Source organism: Eurosta solidaginis, chromosome 1, assembly GCF_040869045.1.
Source record: "Eurosta solidaginis isolate ZX-2024a chromosome 1, ASM4086904v1, whole genome shotgun sequence".
NCBI lineage: Eukaryota > Metazoa > Arthropoda > Insecta > Diptera > Tephritidae > Eurosta > Eurosta solidaginis.
In genome coordinates, this window is record NC_090319.1 from 282,625,601 (window position 1) to 282,640,378 (window position 14,778).

Here is a 14,778-nt window from a genome sequence, read left to right on the forward strand (position 1 = left end):
ATGGACTCACCATTAAACACACAAATTCACCTTAGCGGAGTTATTCTTGTTGATAGACAGTCAATACAATTTGCAAATTTTTGAATTTTACACCTTAATCATAAGTTTCGAGGTCAATGTCTTATTTACTCAACGCTGATGGCCACAACCGAAATTTTCTTTATGAAACGCTAATTGCCGCGCTAATAAAAATGTAGTAGCCAAGTGTGTTTGCCATTGTCAGTGAAGCTTTGTTGAAATAGTGATTACTTAAATTTGAATTGTAAATAAAAAATCAAATAAAAATCAACAAATTGTTAGTACACCGAGAGAAATGAAGCTAGTAAAATCAACAAATCAGGTTTTTTAGTTATTTCAACAGCAGAAAAATTGTTGGTCTTAAGTTAAGATTCTCAATCAATCTAACCGATTTTCCTTTAAAATAACTGATTTCGTTGGTCATTTCAACAGTCAATGTTATTAGGCAAATGCACCAGCTAATTTTAACGAGAAAATTACGCTCATTACTGACGTCCGAATCCTTTTGGGAGAAATCAGAAGGAGACAGGAGTTGCATATGATCCATCAAGCAGGAAAGGCGTGGACAAAAGCGCGGGACTGCAAAATTTCTAAGATCATGTGCAAAGCCGATATTAAACTCACAAGGTGGCTCATATCTCTGCAGAGAGAAGACTTAAGGCTCACGATGGGCATACTGACTGGACACTGCCTTCTGGCGTCACATGCTTATAAGTTAGGCCTCGCTAGTAACAGGAAGTGTAGGAAGTGTGAGCTGCAGGACGAAACGGTTGAGCACGTTCTGTGTTCATATCCTGCACCCACCAAGTCAAGGTTCCAGCTATTAGGGGCGGAAGAGTTGCCAAATCTTGAGGCAGCAATTAAGCTGGGTCCTAGAAAACTTCTAGTATTTGCCAAGAGGACGGAGTTATTCTATAACATATATCCCGGCACCTGATTGGGGTTCTTCCGTTTGGTCGTCAAACACAATCTGGTAACACTATGGACACATTCAGTCTATATAAGGTCTTTATTGACCGGGCAGTTCAACCTAACCTAACTTTATTCTTATGACTATCGTGCTACAAAAGTCTTCGACATATCAACACTGTTATCTAATGCTGACGGAAAGCTGTTATTTTAACATCTGTTATTTTAAGTTAGTATTCTCAGGGTGACATTAATAACTGTAAGCTAAAGGACCAGAACAAGGCGGCGTAGCGTGATCAAAATTGACAGAAATATCGATTGAATTGACCTGAATTTGGTTGATTTTACCAGCTTTTTTCTTTTAGTGTAATAATACACATACACAAGCACACATACATAAACTACAATTGATGGTAACGCGAAAAACCAGAAGTGTGAGTAGCAGGTTTGCATAAACTCCAAGGCAAACATATTCGTAAATTAAGAAGGCCATATTCTGTATTATCTCTAGGGCTGTCGAATCTTTGGAAAGCAACGAAAGAATTTGAACAAACGATAATTTACATATATCCAAAAAATTGCAACTGCAACTGAGAACAAGTAAAGAAGGCTAAGTTCGGGTGTCACCGAACATTACATACTCAGCTGTCAAATTACAGCTTAAAAAACTTTTAAATTGCCTTCTTGACAGTACAACTTGAATCGTGAACGTGTGATGTTGGGATGGGCAGAGCATCCTTGGGCCTGTCTTAAAGATAGCTTCTCTCCTCCCAACATGAAGTGACACATTTTTTTTTGAAATATATTTATATTACTGATTAAAAAACCAAATTATTGCGTAGTTTGTGAGTGGCGTGGTGCCAAAAAGAATTTATAAGAAATAACGGAGTTTAAATATTATTGAATAACGGAACTACTGTGAATAACGGAGCTTTTGTGTATAACGGAGGAACATTGAGATTTAAGAACTCGCGTTGTGGCAATTAAAAACCAAACAGTTTTTGGTCATATACATAACGGAATATCACGGGATAGTGAAAAAACGTGACAACAAGCCACATATTGATACAACACATAATTAGACAAAAGAAAATTCTTGAAATGAGATTTAAAAACTGGCGTGGTGCGAATTAAAAACCAAAATCGTTTCATATACATTTTGATCCGGCATTATCGGGTTAGTCGCCAATCATCCTCAACACATGTTGAGTAAATAAAAAAAAATATATATACCTTCTTTTAATAGTGGGCGGTGCCACTGTTATTTACTAATTTTCTTTTCTGCGTCATAAGGTTAACCCACCTACCAAGTTTCATCGCTTTATCCGTCTTTGGTAATGAATTATCGCACTTTTTCGGTTTTTCGAAATTTTCTATATCGAAAAAGTGGGCGTGGTTATAGTCCGATTTCGTTAATTTTAAATAGCGACCTCAAATGAGTGTCAAGGAACTTACATACCAAATTTCATTAAGAGCCCTCAAAATTTACTCAAGTTTACGTGTTTACGGACAGACGGACGGACGGACATGGCTAAATGAATTTCCCTTTTCGCCGAAATCATTTTGATATATAGAAGTCTATATCTATCTCGATTAGTTTATGCCGTCACGGGGTACCGTTATGCGAACAAAGTTAATATACTCTATGAGCTCTGCTCAGCTGTACCCGATGTACGTCTAGGAAATAAATGTTTTAAAGTTAACTAGAGCTCGCCCAGGGGTTGAAGTTAAACCATGACAGTACCTCTGTTTTACAAAAAAAAATAGTTTCGGGCTTTTGAAAAGAGCTTCATCGGCTTGTTATCGATAACAATCGATACCGAATTTTTATTATTTTACTATCGGTTTATTATGGATAGTGAATCATTATCGTGGAAGTTTCGATTTGTTATCATCTTGTCATCGCCTTCTTGATGGTTTCTTATGTGCTTGTTCTCGAAGGGTTACACATGTGTCATCGATTTTATGTTGAAGTTCTATAGGTATCTGTTTCATAAATAATCCATGAGTCATCGTTAACAAATGGATAACATGCCGATAGTAAATTGATAACACTCCTTTCGATACCGCTCCGATAACAAATTATTATCCTTTTGATAACATATAAAAATCTGGTAACAAATCAATCCCATATTGATAATTCTTCAAATAAATAATAAATCCAAAACTTTTCGATAACAGATGGTTAATTAGTCGATTAAAAATTTTATTTTGTTTTACGTTGTTTATATATATTTCAATAGTTTTTTTTCTTTGTTTGTAGTCTATTCTTCATGTATAACAAAACCCTAAAAAGGAACAAATTTCAACTTAAACCTGAATACCTAACCAGTAATAAAAATCACGCATTTGTTCATGTTTGCCATCACATCTCTGGATCTTTATTTCTAACAAAATACCAGTTTATGCATCTCTTCGTGCACTTTCATGCATAAAATTGTGTATATGCTCTGAGACTTATATGTAGATGACGTGTTTGCTTGAGTTGCTGTATGATTTCGTTCATATCAACTCCACCACGTATTTTGCTCCCATATTTGTTCTCACATTGTAGTTACCGCTCTATCTCTGCCTAGTATTCGATACAGTATACCAATACCACACACTATATTACCTTCTACATATGTATGTACATATATTCACCTCAAAAATATTGGTTCTTGCCTCGTAAGCGATAACTCGTAACTTCAAGGTTTTAATAGCACAGTAAGTTTGAGCGGAGGACAACTTTTAATAGCTAAAATACAAAGATTTTCTGGTGAATACCTTTGGCAAGGCCAAAATAGCTATAAAATTAACCAGGTTGTGCTTCCGTTTTACTTTTATAAAAAAAATTGAATAACAAATATTATAAACCGTTTGAAACGGCATGAGATTCGCTACCAATATAAGAAAATCTTTGAATAACTTAAGCTGTTTTTCTCAGCGAACATTGTCTTTATATTCGAGCAAATAAAAAAATTAAGAAAATGGCGTTTTGGTTGTTAGTCCATAAAACCCGTCACTTGTTGGGAAAAAGCCATGAGAAAGCACATTACGCCAGCAATAACTTATTTTCGACTAAACGCGACCTTGGATGTTACCGCTTGTGGCCATAGATATGGCTTGCCAACCTTTTATAGTCATACAATAAGAATGCCGTAAAATTCTGTAAAGAAGTTATTCGCATTGAAATTGGAGCATTAGCTCAAAAGCTTTAATTATTTTCAAAATCAAGATCTTATCATTCGAAATTGTCAACATCTTGGTAGTTCGTACACACATACGAGTATAAATTATACTAGGCTGCGGCGATTCGGAAACCCAAAAAAAATGTTGGTTCAAAACTGTGTGGTGTTGTTCTATACAAAAACTAAAATGGTGTGAATTTCATCCCCAAGAAACGCTGAAAATAACTATTCTTAAAACAAGTAAGGAAGGCTAAGTTCTGGTGTAATCGAACATTACATACTCAGCTGAAAGCTTTGGAGACAAAATAAGGGAAAATCACCATGTATGAAAATGAACCTCGGGTAACCCTGGATTGTGTTTATACGATATGGGTATCAAATTAAAGGTATTAAAGAGGGTTTTAAAAGGGAGTGGCCCTTAGTTGTATATGTGAAGGCATTTTCGAGATATCGAACAAAATGTGGACCAAGGTGAACATCATCCCATTTCGACCAATTTTGAACCCGACCCCTTTAGAATTGGCTGAAAGTTTTTCTTATTTTTCTAGCTTACGAAAGACGTTTTTCAGAATTTTTTCAAACTTTTTCATCCAACTCAAAAAAAGTTATGAATTTTTAAAAAAACACCGTTTTTCTTTTCAAAATGCTATAACTTTTTCAAAAATTGGCCGTTTGGGATCTTTTTTTTTTCTAAATATGTTTTTAAATGTACTTTTCGGAAAAAATACAAAAAAATTTTTAGTTTTTTTTTTTGTAATTCTTCAGTTTTCCGAGATTTTTCGAATTTCGCCATTTTTTTCTTCAATCAATTCTGCAATCATCCCCACTAATCCCGGAGTGGGCCGATAATTTTGTTTTTTTTTTTTATTTAATTGAAAAAAAAAAAAACTAAAAACATTAAAAAACATATTTTTTTAAAAAAAAGATCCCAAACGGTCAATTTTTGAAAAAGTTATAGCATTTTGAAAAAAACACTGTTTTCCAACTCAAAATAAGTTATGAACGGTGTTTTTTTCAAAATGCTATAACTTTTTCAAAACTTGACCGTTTGGGATCTTTTTTATACTCAGTTGAGCAGAGCTCACAGAGTATATTAACTTTGATTGGATAACGGTTGGTTGTACAGGTATAAAGGAATCGAGATAGATATAGACTTCCATATATCAAAATCATCAGAATCGAAAAAAAAATTGATTAAGCCATGTCCGTCCGTCCGTCCGTCTGTCCGTTAACACGATAACTTGAGTAAATTTTGAGATATCTTGACGAAATTTGGTATGTAGATTCCTGGGCGCTTATTTCAGATCGCTATTTAAAATGAACGATATCGGACTATAACCACGCCCACTTTTTCGATATCGAAAATTTCGAAAAATCGAAAAATTGCGATAATTCATTACCAAAGAGGGATAAAGCGATGAAACTTGGTAGGTGCGATGAACTTATGACGCAGAATAGAAAATAAGTAAAATTTTGGACAATGGGCGTGGCACCGCCCACTTTTAAAAGAAGGTAATTTAGAAGTTTTGCAAGCTGTAATTTGGCAGTCGTTGAAGATATCATGATGAAATTTGGCAGGAACGTTACTCCTATTACTATATGTATGCTTAATAAAAATTAGCAAAATCGGAGAACGACCACGCCCACTTTTAAAAAAAAAATTTTTTTTTAAGTGAAATTTTTACAAAAAATTTAATATTTTTACAGTATATAAGTAAATTATGTCAACATTCAACTCCAGTAATGATATGGTGCAACAAAATACAAAAATAAAAGAAAATTTCAAAATGGGCGTGGCTCCGCCCTTTTTCATTTGATTTGTCTAGGATACATTTAATGCCATAAGTCGAACAAAAATTTACCAATCCTTGTGAAATTTGGTAGCGGCTTAGACTCTAGGACGAAAACTGTTGAAAAAGGGCGAAATCGGTTGAAGCCACACCCAGTTTTTATACACAGTCGACCGTCTGTCCTTCCGCTCGGCCATTAACACGATAACTTGAGCAAAAATCGATATATCTTTACTAAACGCAGTTCACATAATTATCTGAACTCACTTTCTATTGGTATAAAAAATGGCCGAAATCTGACTATGACCACGCCCACTTTTTCGATATCGAATATTACGAAAAATGAAAAAAGTGCCATAATTCTATACCAAATATGAAAAAAGGGTTGAAACATGGTAATTGGCTTGGTTTATTGACGCAAAATATAACTTTAAAAAAAAACTTTGTAAAATAGGTGTGACACCTACCATATTAAGTAAAAGAAAATGAAAAAGTTCTGCAGGGCGAAATCAAAAGCCCTTGGAATCATGGCAGGAATTCTGTTCGTGGTATTACATATATAAATAAATTAGCGGTACCCGACAGATGATGTTCTGGGTCACCCTGGTCCACATTTTGGTCGATATCTCGAAAACACCTTCACATATACAACTACCTCCACTCCCTTTTAAAATTCTTATTAATACCTTTAATTTGACACCCATATTGACAAACACATTATAGAGTCACCCCTGGTCCACCTTTATGGCGATATATCGAAAAGGCGTCCACCTATAGAACTAAGGCCCACTCCCTTTTAAAATACTCATTATCACCTTTCGTTTGATACCCATAATGTACAAACGCATTCTAGAGTCAACCCTGGTCCACCTTTATAACTATATCCCGAAAAGGCGTCCACCTATAGAACTAAGGCCCACCCACTTTTAAAATACTCATTAACACCTTTTATTTGGTACCCATATCGTACAAACTAATTCTAGAGTCACCCCTGGTCCACCTTTAAAACGATATCCCGAAAAGGCGTCCACCTATATAACTAAGGCCCACTCCCTTTTAAAATACTCATTAACACCTTTCATTTGATACCCATATCGTACAAACAAATTCTAGAGGCACCCCTGGTCCACCTTTATGGCAATATCTCGAAAAGGCGTCCACCCATAGAACTAAGGCCCACCCACTTTTAAAATACTCATTGACACCTTTATGGCGATATCTCGAAATGACGTCCACCTATAGAACTAAGGCCCACTCCTTTTTAAAATACTCATTAACACCTTTCGTTTGATACCCATATTGTACAAACGCATTCTAGAGTAATCCCTGGTCCACCTTTATGGCGATATCTCGAAAAGGCGTCCACCTATAGGACTAAGCCCCACTCCCTTTTAAAATACTCATTCACACCTTTCATTTGATACCCATATCGTACAAATTAATTCTAGATTCACCCCTGGTTCACCTTTATGGCAATATCTCGAAAAGGCGTCCACCCATAGAACTAAGGCCCACTTCCTTTTAAAACACTCATTAACACCTTTCGTTTGATACCCTTATTGTACAAACGCATTCTAGAGTCACCCCTGGTCCACCTTTATAACGATATCCCGAAAAGGCGTCCACCTATAGAACTAAGGCCCACTTCCTTTTAAAATACTCATTAACACCTTTCATTTGATACCCATATCGTACAAATAAATTCGAGAGTCCACCCCTGGTCCACCTTTATGGCGATATGTCGAAAAGGCGTCCACCTATAGGACTAAGCCCCACTCCCTTTTAAAATACTCATTAACACCTTTCATTTGATACCCATATCGTACAAACAAATTCTAGAGTCAGCCCTGGTCCACCTTTATGGCGATATCTCGAAAAGGTGTCCACCTATAGAACTATGGCCCACTCCCTCTTAAAATACTCTTTAATACCTGCCATTTGATACGCATGTCATACAAACACATTCCAGGGTTACCCGAGGTTCATTTTCCTACATGGTGATTTTCCCTTATTTTGTCTCCATAGCTCTCAACTGAGTATGTAATGTTCGGTTACACCCGAACTTAGCCTTCCTTACTTGTTTTAAATATGTTTTTAGATGTACTTTTCGGAAAAAATACAAAAAAATTTTTCGTTTTTTTTTTTCAATTAAATAAAAAAAAAATTATCGGCCCACTCCGGGATTAGGGGGGATGATTGCAGAATTGAAGTTTTTTATGAGAAAAAACAAAAATGGCGAAATTCGAAAAATCTCGAAAAACTGAAAAATTACAAAAAAAAACTTTAAAAATTTTTTTGTATTTTTTCCGAAAAGTACATTTTAAAACTTATTTAAAAAAAAAAGATCCCAAACGGTCAATTTTTGAAAAAGTTATAGCATTTTGAAAACAAAAACGGTGTTTTTTTTAAAATTCATAACTTTTTTTGAGTTTTATGACAAAGTTTGAAAAAATTCTGAAAAACGTCTTTCGAAAGCTAGAAAAAGAAGAAAAATTTTCAGCCAATTCTAAAGAGGTCGGGTTCAAAATTGGTCGAAATGGGATGGAATACCCCATATGTAATACCACGAAGAGTATTCCTGCCATGATTCCAAGGGCTTTTGATTTCGCCCTGCAGAACTTTTTCATTTTATTCTACTTAATATGGTAGGTGTCACACCCATTTTAAAACGTTTTTTCTAAAGTTATATTTTGCGTCAATAAACCAATCCAATTACCATGTTTCATCTCTTTTTTCGTATTTGGTATAGAATTATGGCATTTTTTTCATTTTTCGTAATTTTCGATATCGATAAAGTGGGCGTGGTTATAGTCGGATTTCGGCCATTTTTTATACCAAGATAAAGTGAGTTCAGTTAAGTACGTGGACTAAGTTTAGTAAAGATATATCGGTTTTTGCTCAAGTTATCGTGTTAACGGCCGAGCGAAAGGGGCTTCCACCGATTTCGCCCATTTTCACAGAAAACAGTTACCGTCATAGAATCTATGCCCCTATCAAATTTAAGAAGGATTGGTAAATTTTTGTTCGACTTATGGCATTAAAAGTATTCTAGACAAATTAAATGAAAAACGCCCTTTTGGAATTTTTCTCTTATTTTTGTATTTTGTTGCACCATATCATTACTGGAGTTGAATGTTGACATAATTTACTTATATACTGTAAAGATATTCAATTTTTTGTTAAAATTTGACTTTCAAAAAAAAAATTTTTTTTTAAAGTGGGCGTGTTCGTCATCCGATTTTGCTAATTTTTATTTAGAACACATATAGTAATAGGAGTAACGTTCCTGCCAAATTTCATCATGAGATCTTTAACTACTGGCAAATGACAGGCAAAACTTTTAAATTACCTTATTTTAAAAGTGGGCGGTGCCACGCCCATTGTCTAAAATTTTACTAATTTTCTATTCTGCGTCATAAAGTCAACCCACTTACCAAGTTTCATCGCTTTATCCGTCTTTGGTAATGAATTATCGCACTTTTTCGGTTCTTCGAAATTTTCGATATCGAAAAAGTGGGCGTGGTTATAGTCCGATTTCGTTCATTTTAAATAGCGATCTGAGATGAGTGCCTAGGAACTTACATACCAAAATTTCATTAAGATACCTCAAAATTTACTCAAGTTATCGTAATTACGGACAGACAGACGGACGGACGGACGGACATGGCTAAATGAATTTCTTTTTTCGTCCAGATCATTTTGATATATAGAAGTCTATATCTATCTCGATTAGTCTATGCCGTTACGGGGTACCGTTGTGCGAACAAAATTAATATACTCTGTGAGCTCTGCTCAGCTGAGTATAATAAAATTTAAATTATAATAATACACAAAAATTTTGAATGTTTCTTCGGCTGGGTCTTGAACCAAGGAATATCGGTGTAAAAGGCGGATCACGCTACCACTGCGGCTTGCTGTTCACATCTGTCATTGCTCAATACAACGGGGAACAGTGTTGACTTCAAAATTAGTTTCACTCGGAAAATTGTAACACTGTACAATTACACCAAACTTTTTCAAATTACACTATTTTGGTGCTAAATTCCGAAACCAAAACATCACAAACCAAACATAACATTACTCCGAAAAGTGGCATCAACTTTTTTTTAAGTACCGAAAAAATACCACAAGAACCATGTAATCATCAAAGGCCCGTGTTGCCAAAAATTTCAAAATTTGGAAAAAATGAATACAAAAATGTATCAATTTTTCATATTTTTCCTGTAAAGTACGAAAAAATATACAATACTTTTTTGTTGGGCTAAATGTTTATCTAAAATAAGAAACCATTCACATTTCGGTTCCTCTTTTCCACAATAACAACGCATTTAACGCATTTTTGTTTTTAATATCCCTTTAATTTCAATATTTCAATAGAAATCTAATTTTAAGGCGTACAAGTCTACGTTATAAATTTCATTCATTCTTTCAAGAGTTTAAAAAGTTAGAAAAATTTAGAAACATTTTCATTTTATATTTAGAACTGAAACGGCAATTCTTTACTTAGCTCACAACTGCTAAAACTCGTTCAGAAATATCGTGAGAGTTGTCAAACGACGCGTTTTGGACCCAGGACGACGAATCCTAAAGCGGAAATTAAAATTTTTACTTCTGTCAACAGATATTTCCAAAAAAAACCGAGAAATGGTCCCGGAGCGCTCTGAAACCGGGGGTTCTATTCATAGTATTTTTGTGCAAAACACCTTTCTAAACCCGGGCAAAACACTTTTACTCAGTTTTTTTTTTTTTTTGTGGGTACAACAAAAACATCAAAACTACAACGACCATATGAAAAATAAAAATTTTGTTTGCAAATATCTCTGGAAAGAAATAAAATTCAATTTCAATTTCCGCTTTCCGATTCGTTGCCCTGGGATCAAAGCGCGTCTTTTGACCCCTCTCCCGATATTTTTGGACCAGTTTTAGCAGTTGTGAGCTAAAGTAAAGAATAACCAGACAATCTTCCCAAATCAACGTTAGCTAACTAGCATTAAGATGAAACAATTTTTGAGACGAATCAACACTTTTAAATTGTTCATTACAAAAATTTCACGGTATAGGTCGCTTGTCGCTCTGTCCTAATGTATGCGCATACCACCATATCTTCTTATTTTTTTGGCAAAATGCTTTAGCTAGATACATTTTGAGACTTGTTAATTACTTCAACGTGCTTTATTGCAAATACGTTTTTGATTTTATTACATCCAAAACTGGAGTATTGAAGTGAAACGACATTTTTACATTGTGCACAAGCAAAAACGCAATGAAACTGCACATTCAAAAAACATTAAAGTTTAAGAACGAAGGCCACTCACTTGCAGGCAATATTAATCGTTGCCGTCGTATTTAGCACTCTTTTAATACTACTTTTTACTATTTTGTTGAAATCTAAAACATTAACAATGCCAACACTTAGAGATCGGTGGTACATAAAATTTAAAAAAACCCAAAAATTATTATTTATTTTTAAGCTTTTATAGAAAAGTTCAAAAAAGTCAAAACCAAGCCATTTATCGATAAGCTGTATAGTAAGGAGCGTATGGGTGGTACTTCTCCTGGAGGTGGCATAGCCCCTACAGTTTGATCTTTTAGGTTTAAATTTTGCTCAATAAGAGTTATTTGAAATCCCAGCCTATAATGCCTTTTATTTTATTTTGCTGACGGTAGTCATCCCAGGGTGAGGATTCAAAAACGTAATGCAGCATTTAGTTCTTTTGTACATATAAATAAAAGCAACCGTCGCCAATTTTGAAAACATTGTTTATGCTCCTATTACATTCACAGTCAGCAAACATGAACAAACTTGGAGCGTGACACACAGTGTCACGTTTTACGTCTCTTCTGCACCCGAATTCCAACAATCGCTAACGTTAAAATTCCATCGCCAAAAATTCCAAAACAGTATCAAGTGCGCAGAAAGGTATTCAACATTTAGAGCCATATGGTCATAAGGAATAACGGCCTATGTCCTATGTCAAAGTATGGGAGCTAGGCTGTTAATCCTTGAGACCATATGGTACTAACTGTTGCATACTTTTCTGCGCCTTGTTTTAGAAATTTTTGGCGATGGAGTTTTAGCCTTAGAGAATGATGGAATTTGGGTGCTGAATTGGCGATCCGCTCAAGAGAAAATAGAGTTTCAAATAAGGAAACATTCTATAGTACGATTTCTTCAACGCGATGCTGGAGAAGATAAACCTAGTAGAAGTACTCAACTTCTTCGATTCCTGGCATACGCTAGTGGCCCTACCAGTGTCGTCTCTTGTTTTGCTTCTCAGTACAGGCTAAAGTGGCAATGGATCTATCGGCGAACCAAGGGACCTCCTCCTGTCGAAGGGACTGCGTCTTGGCAAACACGTCACTATTAAAAGGAAAAGGTTTGAAACCTTAAACCGTAACCATGAATAGACGATTGTAAATTATAGGCCTTAGGTAGGTTAGGTAGTAGCTGGCCTAGTAGGGGAAGCTCAGTTGAACAGCATAAAGGTCCGTTGTGATACCACATAAAATAACGGTGATGTAACTATATCTACTTAGAGAATCGTTGCATAGCAACGATATAGTTTCTTATGAGACCGATCTCAACCTTGGATAAATCTTCCGGCTATCCAAGTAAGTCACGACCGAAATACTTTCACCTTTGTAAAGTATATGCCTTAGGTTAGGTGGTAGCTGCCTTGGCAGGGGAAATCTCATTTGGGCAGCATGAAGGTCCGTTGTGATACCACATAAAAGACGTAACTATATCTACTTAGAGAATCGTTGTGTAGCAACGATATAGTTTCTTATGAGACCGATCTCAACCTAGGATAAATCGTCTGGCTATCCAAGTAACGGATTCCTATTGGACAGTTCTCTGTCAAAACCACAATGGCCATTGATAGATGAGCCTTAGTGAACCCAATCGTTTCTGCAGACCTCATACCATCCACTCCCGGCCAGAAGGATCTTGCTACCCTGCAAGAGGTGGTGTCCGCCCAACCCTTGCTGAGCTAACTTTAGACGCATTTGCTGTGGCAAACCACACCTGGCCAGCAGAATCTCAAAATCCCTAACCTTAATCATAAAAAAATTCGATGCAATCGCAAGCGAGGCCACGCACTCCCAGACCACTCTCGATCGTACTATAGTTGAACTCTATGCCTTGATAGACGCTTGGCTATCAGAGTAGATGTTAAATTCCCTAACCGTAGTAGCACTGGATAGCATTTCATCCACAGCATCCTTAATCACAGCAACTTCCGCTTGGAAGACGCTGCAGTGATCAGCCAACTTAGACTTGTGGCCTACATTTAGCTCTTGACAAAATACTCCCCTGCCTCAGATGAATCCCCTCCCCCATTCCTCTCTCGAGGGAATAGTATAGGCTTTGCTTGACGAACAAAAATTATGTTCCACATTTCTCTTATCATAACCATCTTCTTCAGTTAAGATTATCCTTGCAGTATTTGAGAGAAAAAAAATATTCCGAAAAATTATGGACACAAAAAAATTGTATCGAATTAAAAATCAACATGCACAGGAAGACATGCTACACCGGCAAGACATGCTGTGCGAATGAATTCAAATTCTCTTGCCCCGAAAGTAATTCTACAGAAGCCCCGTGGGGTTGTGAAGATCAACTGGCGACAGTTATCGGAAAGGAAGAATGAATGCGCTTTGTTAAACTTTACCAATTGTCTAGATTTTTTGGGAACCAGTTATAAACGAAAAGGAAGAGGAGTGTTCTTCAACTCATTTTTGAGGTAGGACGCTCCTCAGTATAATCCCTTGATATGGCTTTCTTCAAGTGTTTGTTGTTGAGTTGGAATCGGCGGGCACTCGAGAGAGGGCAAAATTTGTCATCAGACGATATACTAGAAAATAGATCGAGACATATCCCAAGATAAAAAAGATCGTAAACATCATAAATACTTGATGCATTTTTCCTGCAAATTTGTGGAACGCGACCTACATGTTTTATGCTGACTCCGAACAGGAGCTGCAAGACAGATACATTTTCATTGAGGAGCTTCTCATGGCAGAAATACATTCGGAGTGATTGACAAACCAATAGCGAGGGGCGACCTTAGAAAAACTTGTTTATAACTGAAAAAACTTTTTTTATCTAAATTTTTGATTTTGTTTTCCATGGCTGCCATTTTAAAATAAAGGCCAATCCCGAACTGACTCAATAGTGTTTAAATTCTTTTGTAAAAATTAGCTATGTATGTACACACACGTAAATAAAATATTTGATTTTGACCTAAAATCAGATAAACTTGCCCACTGGGCAGCACCCACTCATATTTACCATTCCACATATGGACAAGACATTAAAGTACTGTGAAACATAAAAACTTGCAATTAAATAATAACATTTATTTTGCAGGAATCGCTGGACTGTTTACGGTCTTTTCGAGTTTTATTTTTACGACGACAATAATAAAGTTCCTGGGCAGCGATATCTCAGATTTAAAGTAAGTATAAGATTTGTAGATATGTAAAATAGAAGTGACCCTTATGTATACACTGGTTAGTGATGTACAGAATCGGTGAACCGTTCGCGAACAACCAAGTTCTTTCAAAAAATTAGAGTTCCGTGCTTTACAATTAACGACTAAGAAAAATATGCAAGACTCGATTCTAAAAGATACAAAAACGAGACTCAGGACTTATACCGTAAATGATTTATAAGGAAGCAGTAATTTTCTTTTTCTATGTTGATGTTTAATGCCCCTATTACCGTTTACAACTCAACTTAGTTGGGTTGTAATTAAAACAACTCAACTTTAAGACAACTCAACTCCTGTTTGATATTACGATTACAACTTACTTCAGTTGAAGTTGAATTGATGTTGCCAACCTAAAAAAGTGATGAGTTGACAGATAAATGAACAGCTGATCAATTT

General features: G+C 35.8%; 1 protein-coding gene across 1 annotated transcript in view; it reads left to right on the forward strand.

Moving 5' to 3' along the window:
- Hmgcr (HMG coenzyme A reductase) overlaps window positions 1–14,778 on the forward strand; it is a 221,202-nt gene that overhangs the window by 181,760 nt on the left and 24,664 nt on the right. Inside the window, exon 3 of the mRNA XM_067760972.1 lies at window positions 14,259–14,346. Coding sequence (XP_067617073.1) covers window positions 14,259–14,346 — 88 coding nt within the window. The remainder of the gene's footprint in view (window positions 1–14,258; window positions 14,347–14,778) is intronic.